The sequence below is a fragment of the Hippocampus guttulatus genome, chromosome 8 (genome assembly GCF_054856545.1).
Source record: "Hippocampus guttulatus isolate MCC_2025c chromosome 8, RoL_Hgut_1.0, whole genome shotgun sequence".
NCBI lineage: Eukaryota > Metazoa > Chordata > Actinopteri > Syngnathiformes > Syngnathidae > Hippocampus > Hippocampus guttulatus.
This window is the reverse complement of record NC_141268.1, coordinates 3,020,080-3,035,689: the sequence shown is the minus strand read 5'-3', so window position 1 is coordinate 3,035,689 and position 15,610 is coordinate 3,020,080. Positions and strand designations below refer to the sequence as shown.

The 15,610-nt window shown below is 42.0% G+C and overlaps 1 protein-coding gene across 5 annotated transcripts in view; it reads right to left on the bottom strand.

The window, feature by feature from the left end:
• Window positions 1-15,610, bottom strand: part of cadpsa (Ca2+-dependent activator protein for secretion a) — a 185,742-nt gene that overhangs the window by 106,722 nt on the left and 63,410 nt on the right. For all 5 annotated transcript variants that reach the window (XM_086116892.1, XM_086116893.1, XM_086116894.1 and 2 more), the window contains exons 7-11: window positions 13,896-14,007; window positions 12,446-12,585; window positions 7,757-7,823; window positions 2,477-2,585; window positions 624-836 (exon numbers count right to left, since the gene is read on the bottom strand). In XM_086116892.1, coding sequence (XP_085973018.1) covers window positions 624-836; window positions 2,477-2,585; window positions 7,757-7,823; window positions 12,446-12,585; window positions 13,896-14,007 — 641 coding nt within the window. The remainder of the gene's footprint in view (window positions 1-623; window positions 837-2,476; window positions 2,586-7,756; window positions 7,824-12,445; window positions 12,586-13,895; window positions 14,008-15,610) is intronic.

Genomic DNA, 15,610 nt, shown 5'->3' with positions numbered 1-15,610 from the left:
CATCAAGAAAAGTTTACTTGCAACTCTGATTAAATAATTTCACAAAAAATTATTGAAATTGATAAGATAAGATATCCTTTATTTGTCCCACACTGGGGAAATTTACAAAAATATGATAAATTATGCATTCCTTTCAAGATAAAGAAATCTGTCACCTCTGCAAGTGTTCTTTAAGCCACAATGTTTATGCAAGGGGAGAACAACAAGAGGAAGGAGAAAAGAGGCAGGAAAGCGCTTACCGTTCATTCCAGCTACAAGATAGCGGGTCAAGGTTAAAAAGAGGGGGAAAAGGAAGAAGGAACAAACAGAAAAACATAAAGACACATAGCAAAGCCACCAACATTGAAAGTACAGCAAATTTACAACAGAGGGCAAAGTAAAGAGGAAATAGCTGAATGCCATTGTCAGACAGCGTAATGGACAGAACAAAGTGTGGAAAGAAAAGATCATGATACAGGAAATGTTTTTTCGATGTACTTTTCTTGATTAACAAGTAAGGGCTGATCATCAAAGCATCACTTTCTAAGTGTTTCAATCAGATCCAGGATGAGTGTGGGTTTTTTTGTTGTTTTTTTTAAATCATGATCATTTGAAAAGTGAGAATTAGAGAGTGAAGCACTTACAGAACTGAGATATCGGTGCATCAAGTTGTGGCGCTGCGCCCCCTCGAGAGTTTAGTTTCTGGACTTGGGTAGGAGGAACTGGCTTATGGGATTGGCCAGTGGCCCGGTACATGGCCTGCACCCAGAGTATCCGGTCCTGCTCATCATCACTGGCAAATATTACAGTGTCACCCTCTTTCACGGCATTAAAGAATGTCCGACCACCATCCAGGCCTAGAGAAAGCATATATTCATTGATTAAGTCTGTTAAAGTATCAACGTATGAAGAACAAGCTCAGAGAAGTATTGGAAACATGCGGCCCACAACACGTGGTTTAATATACCCAACAAGCAAGCAGAGTGAATGCCCGGTGTGACTGGCAGTTTTTGGTGCTCCAGAAAAAAGGTGTGGATGCTCGGGCTGGACGATCAATCGAAATTTTATCCTTGGTTATTTTTTTTCGAAAATCGTCCAGCCCTTGTGGATGACCCCCCTCTGTTGGATCCCTAAGGCCCCTGTTCTGTTGGCCCCACTCGCAGGGCGCCCTGGGATATAAGGCGCATGCAGTTGTAACTTAAAATAACGACCTCTGATTCGTTTTTTCCTTCGTTTGTTGATTGTTAAAAAGGGGAGTTAAGTCTCATTGCCACAGCAATTCTAGATAACCTTTTTCAGAGGTCGATGTAATCCTGGGTGACCCAATTTCCTTCACTATTATCCATGCATGCCTGGGGTAGCACAGTGGCTGGTTAAAGTGTAGCTAATATTTTTGCGGTAACTGTGTGAACGTCAACAGTGAACAGTTTCCTGCTTATGGTGTACATCAGGGGGTTACTGCAGACTCCTATCCTGCCTGTTTTCAATCTCTCTTGAACTTCAACATATCTGATTCAAATGATCAGCTCATCAGTAAACTCAGTCGAGGCCTGAAACGATCATTAACAATTGAATTAGGTGTATTGGAGTGAGGGGGGGGGGGGGGGGGGGTCTCTACCCATTTAGTACTAAACCACACAGCAGGTCAGAGGTGGGGAAAAAAGATTTCATCCGCCTCAAATCTCCCACCCCTTCGATTACCCTCCAAAGGACAATATAATATAAAGTCGGGCTGGGTAAATCTATGTGATGATTTGGAAAGCATGCAAATGCAAGCGGAGTTTGCACAGTCTTCCCACGTAGCGTTAGCAGTGTAGCCGCTACGAATTAGCTGTGCAGCCAGCGGACCAAAGCAGTTATCAATGATGTAATCTTTTGATCATGCACACTTGCAACTAGCAATACAGTGATCCCTCACTTATTAGAGATTTGTGTTGGTGACGTAGAGGGTGACTCTCACTTTGCGCTTTGACGGTGTAGACCTCGTTAGCCTCCAGCTAGCTCCTGGCCAGCTATACCCGCGGCAGCCGATGTGTTTATGATACGACAATTAATCGGTATTGATGAGGAGGATGCGAAGAGACACATGCTGCTTTTTCGTACAAGCCCAATCACACTCTCTCTCTCTCTCCCTCCCTCCATCCACCGGGCACGTAGCAAACACAACAGATGTAAGCATGCCAGATAGAGGCAGGCAAACGAGAGTTAACAGCGTGACGAGACACAAGTCACTGTCATTGGTCGACTTTGTGCCGGGAACCAATCATGCATACAGGCATGTACAAAACCTCTGAGTCATTAGGCATTTTTTTTTCTGAATACAGTACTGTGGAAAAAAAAACACGATGTATTGAAGCCGCGTTAAATGAAGCGCAACATAGCGAGGGATCGCTGTAATGCTGTATTCACACTTGTCGATTCATAGTTGTACTGTAGATTTAATCATGTAAGCAATCAAAGCCACGGATGTCAACATTTTTGTTGAGCGGTATGTCACCTGGCTGGGGATCTGTGTAGTCCACAGTGTAGCCATCCAGCTGGAGCAGCTCCACTGGCTCTGCCTTTTTTTCTCGGTAGCTGCACATCGCAAATGTGTACTGACTCACCTGCAGTAAATCAAGGAGGGGATTGTGAATGAGCCCTGTGTCATGTGTCAACTTATGATCGCATGGCAAAGACAATGGATCAGTTACTGATTGAAGACAGCCATTTTCCTATATCGTCCTACATATACTGTTCTGTAATTTTTAGGCACAGTCAACAACAACAAGAACAATACTGTACTTATATGCTTTTTATCAAATTTTATGCAATGTTGTACTATTTTTAAATCTACATGAGCTGAGTTCTTTTTTTTTTCTAGCTCAAATCATCTTCGCATTGAGGATTTTTTTTTTCAAAAGGCCATTTTCAATTGATATTTTGGCTTTGCTTTGAAATTTAGCGCGACAGCCACAGTCTACGCCGGTAACAGGAAGTGGAGTGACACTCTGCTGCTACAGTTGCTGCCAGTCATACCAGCCTGTCGTCACAAATCAATAGGCCTGGCCAATCAGCCACTGTCGCCACCTCTGTTGCTGCAAGTGGCAGCTCTCACTCGAACTGCAGCTGCATTCTTTGCGCGTGTGTGTTGTGTGTGTGTGTGTGTGTGTGTGTGTGCGCGCCCGCGCGTGCCTGCGTGCCTCCGTGTGTGTGTGTGTGTGTGTGTGTGTGTGTGTGTGTGTGTGTGTGTGTGTGTGTGTGTGTGCCAAATGAAATTCCAAACGACAACACTGATGAGACCTGGGGCCAAGTAAAGGATGGAGGGACTCTACAGCAGTTCTCTGGCCTTTAGGAAACCACAAAGGCAAATTTGAGACTAAATGACAGCCCCCAGCCGCCACCCCAAAAAAAGCCGTTCCTTTCTACCACTGCCGTTCTCTGCATGGTTCTCCCTCCACTGAATTCTCACCTGTCACTCAACAGGCAAAAGACATGATTATCAAAAACATGTAAGCGAATCCCCAAATTCTTTTGTTGCATGCAGTGTATGCACTTGTATTTACAAACAAACTTCAGCACCCAAAATCTAAAATGCAGAGGGACTAAAAAGGCATCGTGTCAGGTAAGTATATCAAGTATTTAAATGCACACACATGAATATGTAAGAAACAAGTGGATACAGGCATTTGTAGCCCATTTTTGCGGTGCTCCTATATTAAATTTTACTCAATATGCTTTTAAAACATTCAATAAAAGTCTACATCATACGGTACGTTGTGAAAACATAATATTTTAACAACAAAAACAAAGTGTACCCCCTTGTTTCACCAAATCCATCCCACCTGTCCCAACTGAGCTGTATGCTGCCTTCCAATCATATTGTCCACTGTAATGGCTACAATGAGTCATAAACGATATGTGTAATATTTCTGAACTTCTTCCACTCGATACCAACACTGATTTTTGCCGCATTTAATCATAGCTCAAACTTCATTTGTTCGGAGTTACACCAAAGAGTTAGCTGACCTTTTTTTTCTAGCAAGGAAACATTTTAGGCAGTGAAAGACCCACAATTGTCCTATGTTTGAATTGGAATGACAGAAACAAACAATTGTGTAATGTGCATGTGTTAATATTAAAGCTGAGGTACTCCTGACATGCAGTGCAGTGGCATAAAATCTGGGCGCCCCAATACATAATCCTGTTGTATGGCGGCGGGATGCTCCTGACAGATTTTCCCAATCTAAAACTACAGATTGTAATTTTTTTAAAGGGTGGGGCAATGAGGGGGTTGGTGCTGACAATCGGAAACTACAGATGAAGGATGACGCGTGCCAGAGGCCTCCCACATGCTTGAGCCTTGGGAAAGTCTTTCCGTTAATGATAACATCTACCGAATCCAAGTAATTTTGGGGTCAATTATGCATTTATGCAGAGTGTTTATGAAGACATTATAAAGAAGAAGAATATTTTATATCCCATAAGGACATAAAACTGTAAAATCACAGAAAATTGTAAAGCATTTTGATCAATCATAACACATTTAAATATGTGTCTCTTGAAAAGTGCGTACGAGGGACTTTCGGAACAACTTCTTTGATTAGTTGAATGAAATGGTTGAATGAATAAAGACAACTAATACTGTATTTTTAAGCATGCTCAAGCACGTGGACATTGCGTGCCAATACATTCAGCGCAGTCTCACGCAGAGCTTTATCTGTAATCTGTCTGAATGCTCTGAGGAGGGGACTCTGATTAAGAATACTGTCCAAACAAGGACGATGAGGAGGAGGTCATGTGAGGACAGCAATAAAACACAAATAATGAGGACCGAATCCAATTCAGGTTCGGAACATCTGAAACACAAAGTTGAGATCAGTGTTGCATTTAATTTTAAAACTGATTATTTTTGCTATACCTGCGAGGGTCGCAGGCATCCTGGAGCCTATCCCAGCTGTCTTCGGGCAGTAGGCGGGGTACACCATGAACTGGTTGACAGTCAATCACAGGGCACACATTGACGAACAACCATCCGTGCTCACAATCACACCTCAGGACAATTTCGAGTATTCCATTAACCTGCCATGCATGTTTTGGGGATGTGGGAGGAAACCGGAGTACCAGAGAAAACCCATGCAAGCACGAGCAGAACATGCAAACTCCACACAGGAAGACCGGAGCCAGAATTGAACTAACCAGTCAACCAGCACGCCGCCCCTCTTTTTAGATGAGCAGGATAAATAGTATACAGTTATCGATGAGTAACATGTATGGCTTTATGCCCGGCATCTCAAACGATGACGTAGTTCCGGTTTGGGTGCAGAGAATATCACCGACGTTAAAAGTATGACAGGCACAGTAGATCCTTGTGCAATTTGTACATGTTGGGCACCATAGGGCGCTGGATTCCACCGCCCTCAGCTAATAATGTTTAAACTGAGTTACCATTAAAACCGATATTGTCGCCTCTTCCACCCAGAGTGACTCTCGTGTTCCACCGGAATTTGTCAAATACAATATGGCCACCATACAGATATGGCGACCATATTTGATGTGGCTCAGGCAGGCTCTTCTCTGTCAATCGAGTTTTGTCTACTCTTTTATTAGATCTGCATGGATGACAACAAGATCCCAACACTGTAGTCCTGGTTTGCAAAATGACATAAAAGCCGACTCAAGTCTGTTTCTTGTGGACGGATTCTACTGTATGTTATCCAGATTATGAAGTCAAGATGGCGCCCGAGTAGGCAGCCGTCAGCAAGTGCTCTCACGAGCCTTGCTTTTTTTGTTGTTTTTGTGTTTGTTTTGTCACTTTGTGTTTGTTGTTACGTCGTGTGGACCTGATGTGGACTTTTTTCAGCATTTTTTGGCCGCGACATTCATCAAGGAGGAGACTCTGTGCTTGGTGGTTGCGCCTTCTCGGCAGCATGGGTATACCGGCACTGTTTTTGACTGGAGGAATGTCGGCGCCATTTGACTGTCGTTGCTGGACAGTCCCGGGGCGCTTGTGTCTTGCGCCTGTAATGGGCAGCATTTTTCACAGCCCCGCTTTGTTCAGCGGAGAGATCGGTGCTGTTGAACGGTCTGCGGCTGGATGGATGTAAGTCTTGAGGAGCCGACGATGAGAAGAAAGGAGCGTTAGCGCGGAGCGCCGATGCGGATTTGGAGCTGGGAGTCGCGGCTTGGAGTTTGAAGCGGATTACGTGGGACACGAGAAGTGAACTCATCTCTTTTCGTCAATGGACGCTACAGCTTCGTGTTTGCTTTCAAAACTTAGCTTGTAGCAGACGTGTGCACATTTTCAGCATGACGTCTCTGATCCACTGGAGAAAGGACACTCTTTCATCTATAACTGCTTCAGACAACAAAGTGTATGCAGAAAATTGGTGAAGATTGCACGACTGTCTGTGTCCTATGTGTTGTGTTGTGTTATTTTTGTTATTTTGATTTCAAAATGGCGCCGCGAGAGTGGCTGCCTTTCCAGCAGCTCCTATATTTTGTTGTTCTACTTCTTCCTTTCATAACTTTACTGCTGTGAATTGGGAATTTCTCCATTGCGAGACTAATAAAGGGGTTTTTTTCTTATTACAGTACGCACATGAACAACATGTTCGGACTGCATGCCTGCCTCAGAGTTCGTAGGGTTTGGGTTTAAAATTTGGGCTCAGGCCTTGCGGTGGGATATTTGCATGGTATCACCATGCTTGCATGTTTTCCCTGGGGTTCCTCAAATTTTCCCCATACACATTAGATTAATTGAGGGGAATATTCTGTTTGGAGCTCTCCAGTTGACAGGCAACCAGTCCAAAGTGCACACCTTTTCGAGCCCAGTGACAACTGGGATAGGCTCCAGCTCCCTTAAAAGATTAGTTTACACTGGATACGTTTTATTTTTTGGAAAGGTTGGCAAATTTACAAGTCCGGATAATTAAATGAATTTAAAGTCTTTTGGAAAATAAAAGAATTTGAGCATATCTTCAACATCTGTTGCAAGGCAGCAGTATCTGGGCTTAAAAAGGACCAAGTCATTTGGACACATCTTATCTTTTTGATAGGACGTTTGAATTCAGCTGTACAGTAAAAACACAGCCAGGCACGTTCTGCAGTGCAAGTGAAATCAAAAAGCAGTGAAAAGCACAAACACAATGTCGTATTTTCTGTTGCTGCATGCGCACACGGTCATACGTAACAGCAAACACATTTGAGTGCGTCGTCGATTGACCGGTATTTGTCAGTTGCAATATATTTAGCTCAAAGCAAGCAAGAGGCTTCAAGTTGGCAGCGCTCAGGCTTTTCTAGCTCCAAGTGTTAGGCCAGCTAGTGTTCACTCGACTTTGTCAATCCCCTGTCAACGTGTAGCTCTGAGACATATTCTCTCCAATGCACGAGAGACAGGCAGTCCCCCCCCCCCCCCGCGCACCCTTGCATGCTACCCGTGTCCCGATGCAGTCACCAGGAAATGGCTGCAACCAGCCTCTTCGGCCCCCAAATTCCCAACCAGCGGCTTCTTATTAACTTCAGACTTTGTTCATCAAACAGGAAAAATAAGAAGAAAGTTTGAAAAAAAAGTACATTTGTAAAATAAGTGAATTTTATAAACTTGTATTATGAATTAATCGCTTCATCTTCCACTTACTTGAAATGCAGCATAGTAATGTAATAATAATGCAAACGTACAGATATACATGCTTCTATTCCCAATAAATATTTCTGTTTTTTATTTATTTTTTATTCTTGATTTGAGTTACGTTTTGTAGGAATCAAGGCTCAGAGGGAAAAAAGCCATTGCTCTTACCTGAACTAGAACAAAGAATCGTTTCTTCCATCTTTTCCATACATTTTTGCCAATGGCCCATAGGTACCTGTGTGGTTAAAAGTAATCACGTGTGAACATAAAATTAGACAAAACATAATGATTAATGACATTTCCAACAGGGCATGTGTGTGTGTGCGTTTGCGCGCACGTGTGTAACTGCTAAAACTAAACTTTGTTGGCTATTTTCTTCCTGCGAAGGTAAGAGTGTGACTTTGATGTTTTGTGAAGGCCACAGAAGGACTCCCACATAGCTTGGAGAGCAAATGGACCAACGAGTATACTACTAGGACATCACCTGGTTGAAGTGGGTTATTGCAGCCACAAAATCCACAGCGGGATTTTTTGGCTCCACAAATTTGTTTTTCTGAGCTGACACAAGGAGTGGTGGTAATTGTGTCTGCTTACATGTCGATTTTCAAAAATATGTTCATGCCGTGAAAAAAAAACAAAAAGAAAATACCACTGTCAGTTACAAAAGGGTCTCGAAATAATTTCTGTACAATTGCCCCACAATAAGCCACAAATGTGTCGTGGAAATGACAACTGAAAACGTTAGATCACAAATTCACAGAGAAAAAAAATAAAGGCTATGATTTGAACAGCACATGAGCATGGAAATGTGAAGACATAGAAGCTGTAGCCTATCATTAGTCATATTAAGGAATAATTTGAAATCGTTTTCACAAGATCGCTTAGAAAATAATAATAATAATAATAAATGGGAAATAATAAGAATGATTCACTGAGAAAGTGCAGGAGAAGTGAGCGGGAGGGATTTTATTTTAAAAGAACATCCGAGGGTGAGGACCCCAGTTGGCTGCCGCTCACAGGCTGTCTGTGAGAACCTCTGATGCGCTTGCTTTCTGCCTTTCCCCCTGGCCTTTCTCTAAGCTGTTTCTGCTTGTCGGTCTGAATAAAACAGCATCTGCGAGGTGACTCAAAAGAGGCTCGTGAAGTGTGGCGGCCTCCTCGCACATTAAAACATTCTTTCCTTCTTTTTTCTTTTTCTTTTTTTGTATACCTAAAAGGCACTCCTTGTCTCCCTGCACTTAGGTCCTCCAAAGACCTTCCGTTTGTGACAAGAGTGTTCTCTTCAGCAAAAGACATGAAACGAATGTACTTGATGACTTGATATGCTACCGGTATATACATTTGCATTTCATGCTCTCATGATAAAAAGCACTTAGTGAGACAAAAAAAATAAACTAAAACGAAGTAAAATACACTACAACTCAGTCATCTGAGGAATCAATTTACTTATTTTTCAGCTCTAGCAGTGTTGTTGAATTTGAAGAAAAATGAAAACTCTGAAAGTAAGAATGTTTACAATGGATACATTTAATGTTCACAACTGTTCAGAATGTTTTTATTAATTTATTTATTTATTGATAGCGGCCCGGTAGTCCAGTAGTTAGCATGTCGACTTCACAGTGCAGAGGTACTGGATTCAATTCCAGCTCCGGCCTCCCTGTGTGGAGTTTGCATGTTCTCCCCGGGCCTGTGTTGGTTTTCTCCGGGTACTCCGGTTTCCTCCCACATTCCAAAAACATGCATGGCAGGCTGATTGAACACTCTAAATCGTCCCTCGGTGTGAGTGTGGGCGTGGATGGTTGTTCGTCTCTGTGTGCCCTGCGATTGGCTGGCAACTGATTCGGGGTGCACCCCGCCTACTGCCCGAAGACAGCTGGGATAGGCTCCAGCACCCCCCGCAACCCAAGTGAGGATAAAGCGGTTCGGAAAATGAATGAATAAATGAATGAATAATTTATGTATTTATTTCATTGGGACATTGCTCATTAATCAACATAAGAATAAACAGTGTAAATGTGCCGGGCTTGGCATATCTGCTAGTTTTCAGCCGTGGTCCCAAGGCAGGTTTCTTAACATAAACCTAAAATAAAACAACAAAATAAGATAACACAACACATAATATAAAACACGAACATTCATGCAATCTTAACCACTTTTCCTGCATACGTTTTGTTGTTTAAATTAATTAATTAAAGGGGAAGTCAAGCCCATTTAATTTTTATTTACAATAATATGTTCTATGCAGCTCTGCTAGTCGAAAAATGACATTCAGATTAATATTGCGGTTGTGGAGTATGAATTCAGTCGCAAAGTTCACTCGTTTTTAGCTATTTCAGGGGGTGGCTTTTTTGCCACTTGCTGTCAACTGATTGGATTGGATTGGATAAACTTTATTGTCAAATGTACTGTATGTGTAACATACAGCACAGATGAAATTTCTTCCCTCTCAACATAAAACAAGAGGAGCCGCTGCGGGTGTCCGTGCCGCTATCAAAAGAAAAGTTAACAAAAAAATGACAAAATAATACAAAACAACACATGAGACACAGACAATCGTGCACTCTTACACTTTTCCTGCTACTGAAAATGACATTGTTGTTTCTCAAGGCTCAGGTAACAACAGTCACCATTTAAGACTAGTGAGGATGCATAGAACATATTCTTGGAAAGAAAATTTGAGAATTGACCTCCCCATTAAAAGATTTGTAAGTATTTCAGAGCAAAAGCCTGAAAGACTCATGTATGTATGTATGTATGTATGTCTTGCTCCAATAATAACATCAGTAAAGTAAAATGTATTGATCTTACTAAAATAATCTATCCATTTTTTGGATATGCTTTTCCTCACAAGGGTCGCGGGGTATGCTGGAGCCTATCCCAGCTGTCTTCGGGCAGTAGGCGGGGGGCACTCTGAACAGGTTGCCAGCCAATCGCAGGGCACACAGAGACGAACAACCATCCACACCCACACTCACACCTAGCGACAATTTAGAGTGTTCAATCAGCCTGCCATGCATGTTTTGGAAAGTGGGAGGAAGGCCGGAGCCAGAATTGAACACTGCACCTGTGCACTGAGGCCAAAGCGCTAACCAGTTGACCACCAGGCTGCCCTACTAAAATAATGATCTATCTTAATAAATTATATTATGCTCTGTAATATATATATATATATATTTTTTTTTTTTTTTTACAATGCCATTCATTTATCCATTTTCTGATCCACTTATCCTCACAAGGGGATGCAGGAGCCTGTCCCAGCCGTCTTCAGACAGTGGTTGGGGTACACCCTGTGAAATGGTTGCTAGCCAATCGCAGGGCACACATAGATGAAAAACCATTCGCACACACAATCACACCTAGGGACAATATCTGAGAGTCATCACTGGAATCTGAGAGTAAACTGGACTACCCAGAGAAACCAACGCAGGTACGGGGATAGCAAACTCCACACAGGAAGGCCAGTGCCGGAATCGAAAAGGAAGGAAAACCATCTCCAGCTAATAGTGCCAATGCATTTTACTACACATCAATGAACAAATGTTGCATTCACAGTAGATCATTAAAAAGCAACTCAGACAGCACTATCGGGCCAAATCAAACATTAGTCAAAAAAGCAAATGAATCAAATCATTTAATGCCTTAAAAACGGCTGGTCATTCATTCTTCAAATCTCAGCAAATGTTTACTTGTCATGTTTATCCGGAGACCTAATGTGACATGGAAGAAAAAAAATGCGTTCCCTTGCTCAACATTCTTAAAATGTGTTTTGCGTGTTAATGTCCTTCCAACAACAAGTGTCGATAAGAGTGTATATAACGTTATGATCCACTTGGGGTCGCCATTCTCATATAAATGACTGTTGACTCTGGGTTCTTGCAATGCATTCCATCCATGACTTATCCTCACCATGGTTGACAGCCTATCCTAAATGGCTTTGGCCGAAAGACTGGGTACACCTTGAATTGGTTGCCAAGTAATTGAAGGACACATGTCAACAAACAACCATTCACATTCACACCTACAAACAATGTTCAATTAACCTGACGTAAATGTTTCTGGAATGTGGGAGGAAAGCAAAGGACCTAGAGAAAAAACAGATGTTGGTCACCATGACACCCTTGGTGCAATGCAGATATATGTAAAAACATGAATAAGTGCCGTATGTTTCCAATCATAGGTCAGAATCATGATATAGTCAGTGGATAGACGCCAGACTGGTTTTGCTGTTATCAGTGCATCTTACAAAGTCATTTGGTCCCCGACTGAATGAATGAATGAATGAATGAATGATTTCCTCCTCTGTGGTATTATTGAAGGCAATAACAACAATGCTTCAAACATCCAGTATCTATTTTTGTTTGTACATCAAGTCTCATCTTCATATATGCAAACTTTAATGTACCATTATGATTGCAAGTGCTGTCTGCAGAAAATGTCAGACAATCATTCCCGGAGAGTCAGGCTATTTGATGAAGTGGAAAGAGGTGATCGTGTATGCTATAAACGTGACAGAAAAAATTCAAAAGAGTGCATTTGCTCACTCCAAAAGGGTGTAACATCCTGGGTTTATGTCTGTACAAAAAGAGTGACTTCAGATGCCACAGCATGACAGTGGTTTACACAAATTCACCCGGTGGTACTTTACTACACATAAAGATTTGGCGTTCGATGACAATGAACTTTGAAAAGTATTTTACAAGGGAATGCAAACAATATTGTTTCTTTATGTCTCATTAGGGGCTGCCTGTGTTCATATTTATAATGACACAACAATTGTATGGAACATTCAAATCATCAAAGACAGGAGTAAACATGACAAAAGGACAAAACCACTCTGATGTTGACAGAGATACTTACCCACAATGCTTCATGTTCTGGGGTTTATCCATGCGGATGGCCAATCTAATCTTCAGGTCACTGTCTGAGCAGCCTTTAGAAACGGACATTTTGTGCATCTCAGACTGCTTGGGACTGTTCGGGGTTGGATGGAGCACAACCTACAAGTATTACATTACATTACAATGATGGACCACTCGGGAGCTTATGTTAGGACTTGTGAGGAAGGCCAAAGAGGAGAGAGTTGCAATAATCAATACGGGAAGTAACACGACTGGTGACCAGGATAGCGGTAGAATGGTGGGTGTGGGAGAGGCCAAGTATATTGATGTTGCGCAGGTGTCAGGAAGCAGCCGGGTAATGCTTTTGATATAAGAGTGGAAGGAGAGTGTGCTGTCAATGATGACAAACAGCCTCTTCACCTGAAGTGAAGGTAAGACAAGGACTTCCCAAAATGGGATGGCTAAATTGTCAACTTTGGATATGTAGATTTAGTGCCAATTATGAGAGTTGGTTTTTGTTGCGGTTTAATTACATGAAATTAAATGGGAACCAGGAGTTAATGTCTGATAAGCAGGAGGTAAGGTAAGAGGGTGGACCGTGGACATGAGTCTTAGGGTTTACAGGATAGGGGCGTCATCCACGAAGCAATGGAAGTGGATATTACATTTATGAAAAATAGCTCCAAGAGGAAGGTGTTAGAATTAGATGATGAAAAGCAGGCATCCAGGGATAGAGCCCTGGGGCACACCTGAGCTGGCTGGTCAGAGGATGATGAAAAGGATTTTAGCTGGATGAACTGAGGCCGGTCTTCGAGGAACGAATGGAAGCAGTGTGTCTGATGCCAATGGAGGGAAGTCCATTGAGGAGGAAGATGTGTGAAATGGTGTCAAAGGATCCTCTTAGGAGGATGAGGATGGCGAGTGAACCAGAGTCAACTTGGAGATCATTGGTGATTTTTATGATAGCACTTTTAGTACTGTGGAGGGGATGAAAATCAGACAGGAAAGGCTCATAGAGGCTATCGTGACAAATAGGAGTGCAGTCCAGTGGCAACTATTTTTTCCGAGGATTTTGGAGATGAACAGTCGATAGGAAATGGGGCAGAGGTTATTGTATTTGTTGGGGTCTGAACCTGTTTTTATTTTTTTTCAGGACTGGGGTGACAGCTGCGGTTTTGAAACATGATGGGACTATACCGGTGGAGAGACAAGAGTGTATCAATGGCTGAAATGAGGAGAAGGAGTGAGGAGAGACTGGATTTAACCAAGGCTGTGGGCAGGGGATCAAAGCTGACCTGTGAAGGACTTGGATTTAAGAATAAGATCGAAGATGGGGAGAGGCAATGCAAATATGTTAAGGTGTTGGTGAGTATTTTGTATGATCTCATTAAAAACAGCATTAATGAGTAGTAGGTGTTTGTTTAAATATGTGTATATGTGTGGAATTAGAGAGTGGCTGGAGAATTTACCCTTCCAAGCTCCTTATCCTCCAGGGCCAACACCCCGGTGCTTTCGGTGAAGAGCTTCACTTTGACAGCAGGTAAGGGCTGGCTCGTTGTGAAATCCCCCTGGGTTCCCCAACTAGACACAGATTCATTAACGGGTCAGTACTGCAGTGAGGATTTCAGTGTTATATTTGGAGTCTCTCCTGCAATTAAATACGCTACTTCATTTGAGTGACGGGAAGACTCCACTCTGGACGGATGGCCAATCCGTCACAGAGACATTTATGTGAAATGAGCCTGTAACACCTGCATGAAAGTCACCCATTTGATTCACGACACTACCACCATCAAAGTACAGAAGCTAACAGTTTAAAATTCAATTTTCATAATTTTGTTACATTTATTTGGTGCTCAAATACAGAAGCTAGTTTCCTCGATTCTGAGTCCAACAGGCTTTCACAGTGCTAGTGAGTGTTTATTTTATTTTTTTATTAAAATCACATCCACTGCATTTCTTCTGCTGAATTATCTACAAAAGATCCAATGATTTATATCACATCTGTTGTGCCACAGCTAAGATGAATGCCTTCTTTCCAAAAAGAGGATAAGTTAATTCATCAGTAAACCCAATAGAAAATGAATCTTGGCCATTTGTCAAAGAGCATTCTATTTTTAAATCCACTATAACTGTCTTGTTATGTAATAGACTGGATGTGTGAACAGAACAAATGGGTTACATTCACTACATGGCACTGGAATGGTTTTCCTAGTTTTGCAGGCATCCAGCTAAGATTAGTGATTGACAGTGTGGTTCGTAAAAAAACAAATTAAAAAAATCTCATTTTGTGTTTAACTATTCATCATAAGGTGGCAGTACTACACAAATGTTTCCATGCATTTCATTTCTAAATTGCTTGCTGATGGTAAGGGTCAGGTTCATCTGGTGCCTATCCCAGTTGATTTTGGACAAGAGGTGTGTTTCCTCCTGGTTTTGTTTCCAGGCAAAATCAGCCAGAGCAACAAACCATTTGCATTCTGATTCCCATTTACCCACCCTGTATACATGTTTTTGGAATGTGGGAGGCCAGAGAAAAATTCACGTAAGCACAAACTCTTAGTGCTGTCACACAATACCTCGGCCAGTAACATGTTTAAATGTGGGACCCATAACTTTTACAGTAATGCCGTAACGGTATTTGAAGTCCAATGGAGAGTACCACAGAGATGCACAGAAATCGACGCTGAGTAAATCTACGTTCACTATGTTTTGAGGCTAACATGGTAAACTAACTATTCAATTTCTCCATTTTCTAAACTAATTAGGTACACGGGTGATCTTATCCCAGGTGATTTCAGGTTGTAGGTGGGGTACTCTCCTAAATCACAGTCAATCACACGTCACTTATAGACAGAGAAGGAATTCACACCGATAGGCGATTCAGAGTGCTCACTAAAGCTAAGAATCATGTTTTTCTGAATGTGGGAGGAAGAATTTATCTCATCTGGGTTCTAAAGACAACAACTTTACCACGCCACAATAACTTTTAGAGCATGATGTTGACTACTTATTCCATGTTTTTGGCTTGAGGACGAGGTAAAGATGTTCGCCGAGACAAATGAGTGTGGAGAGTAAAATTTGTTCGACATCTTTGTTTATTCAAATTGTTTTCTATTTTTAAATACACAACTCTGGAAAGTGAGGGGGGAAAAAGCACGATGCCCGAGCAGGATTCAGAACT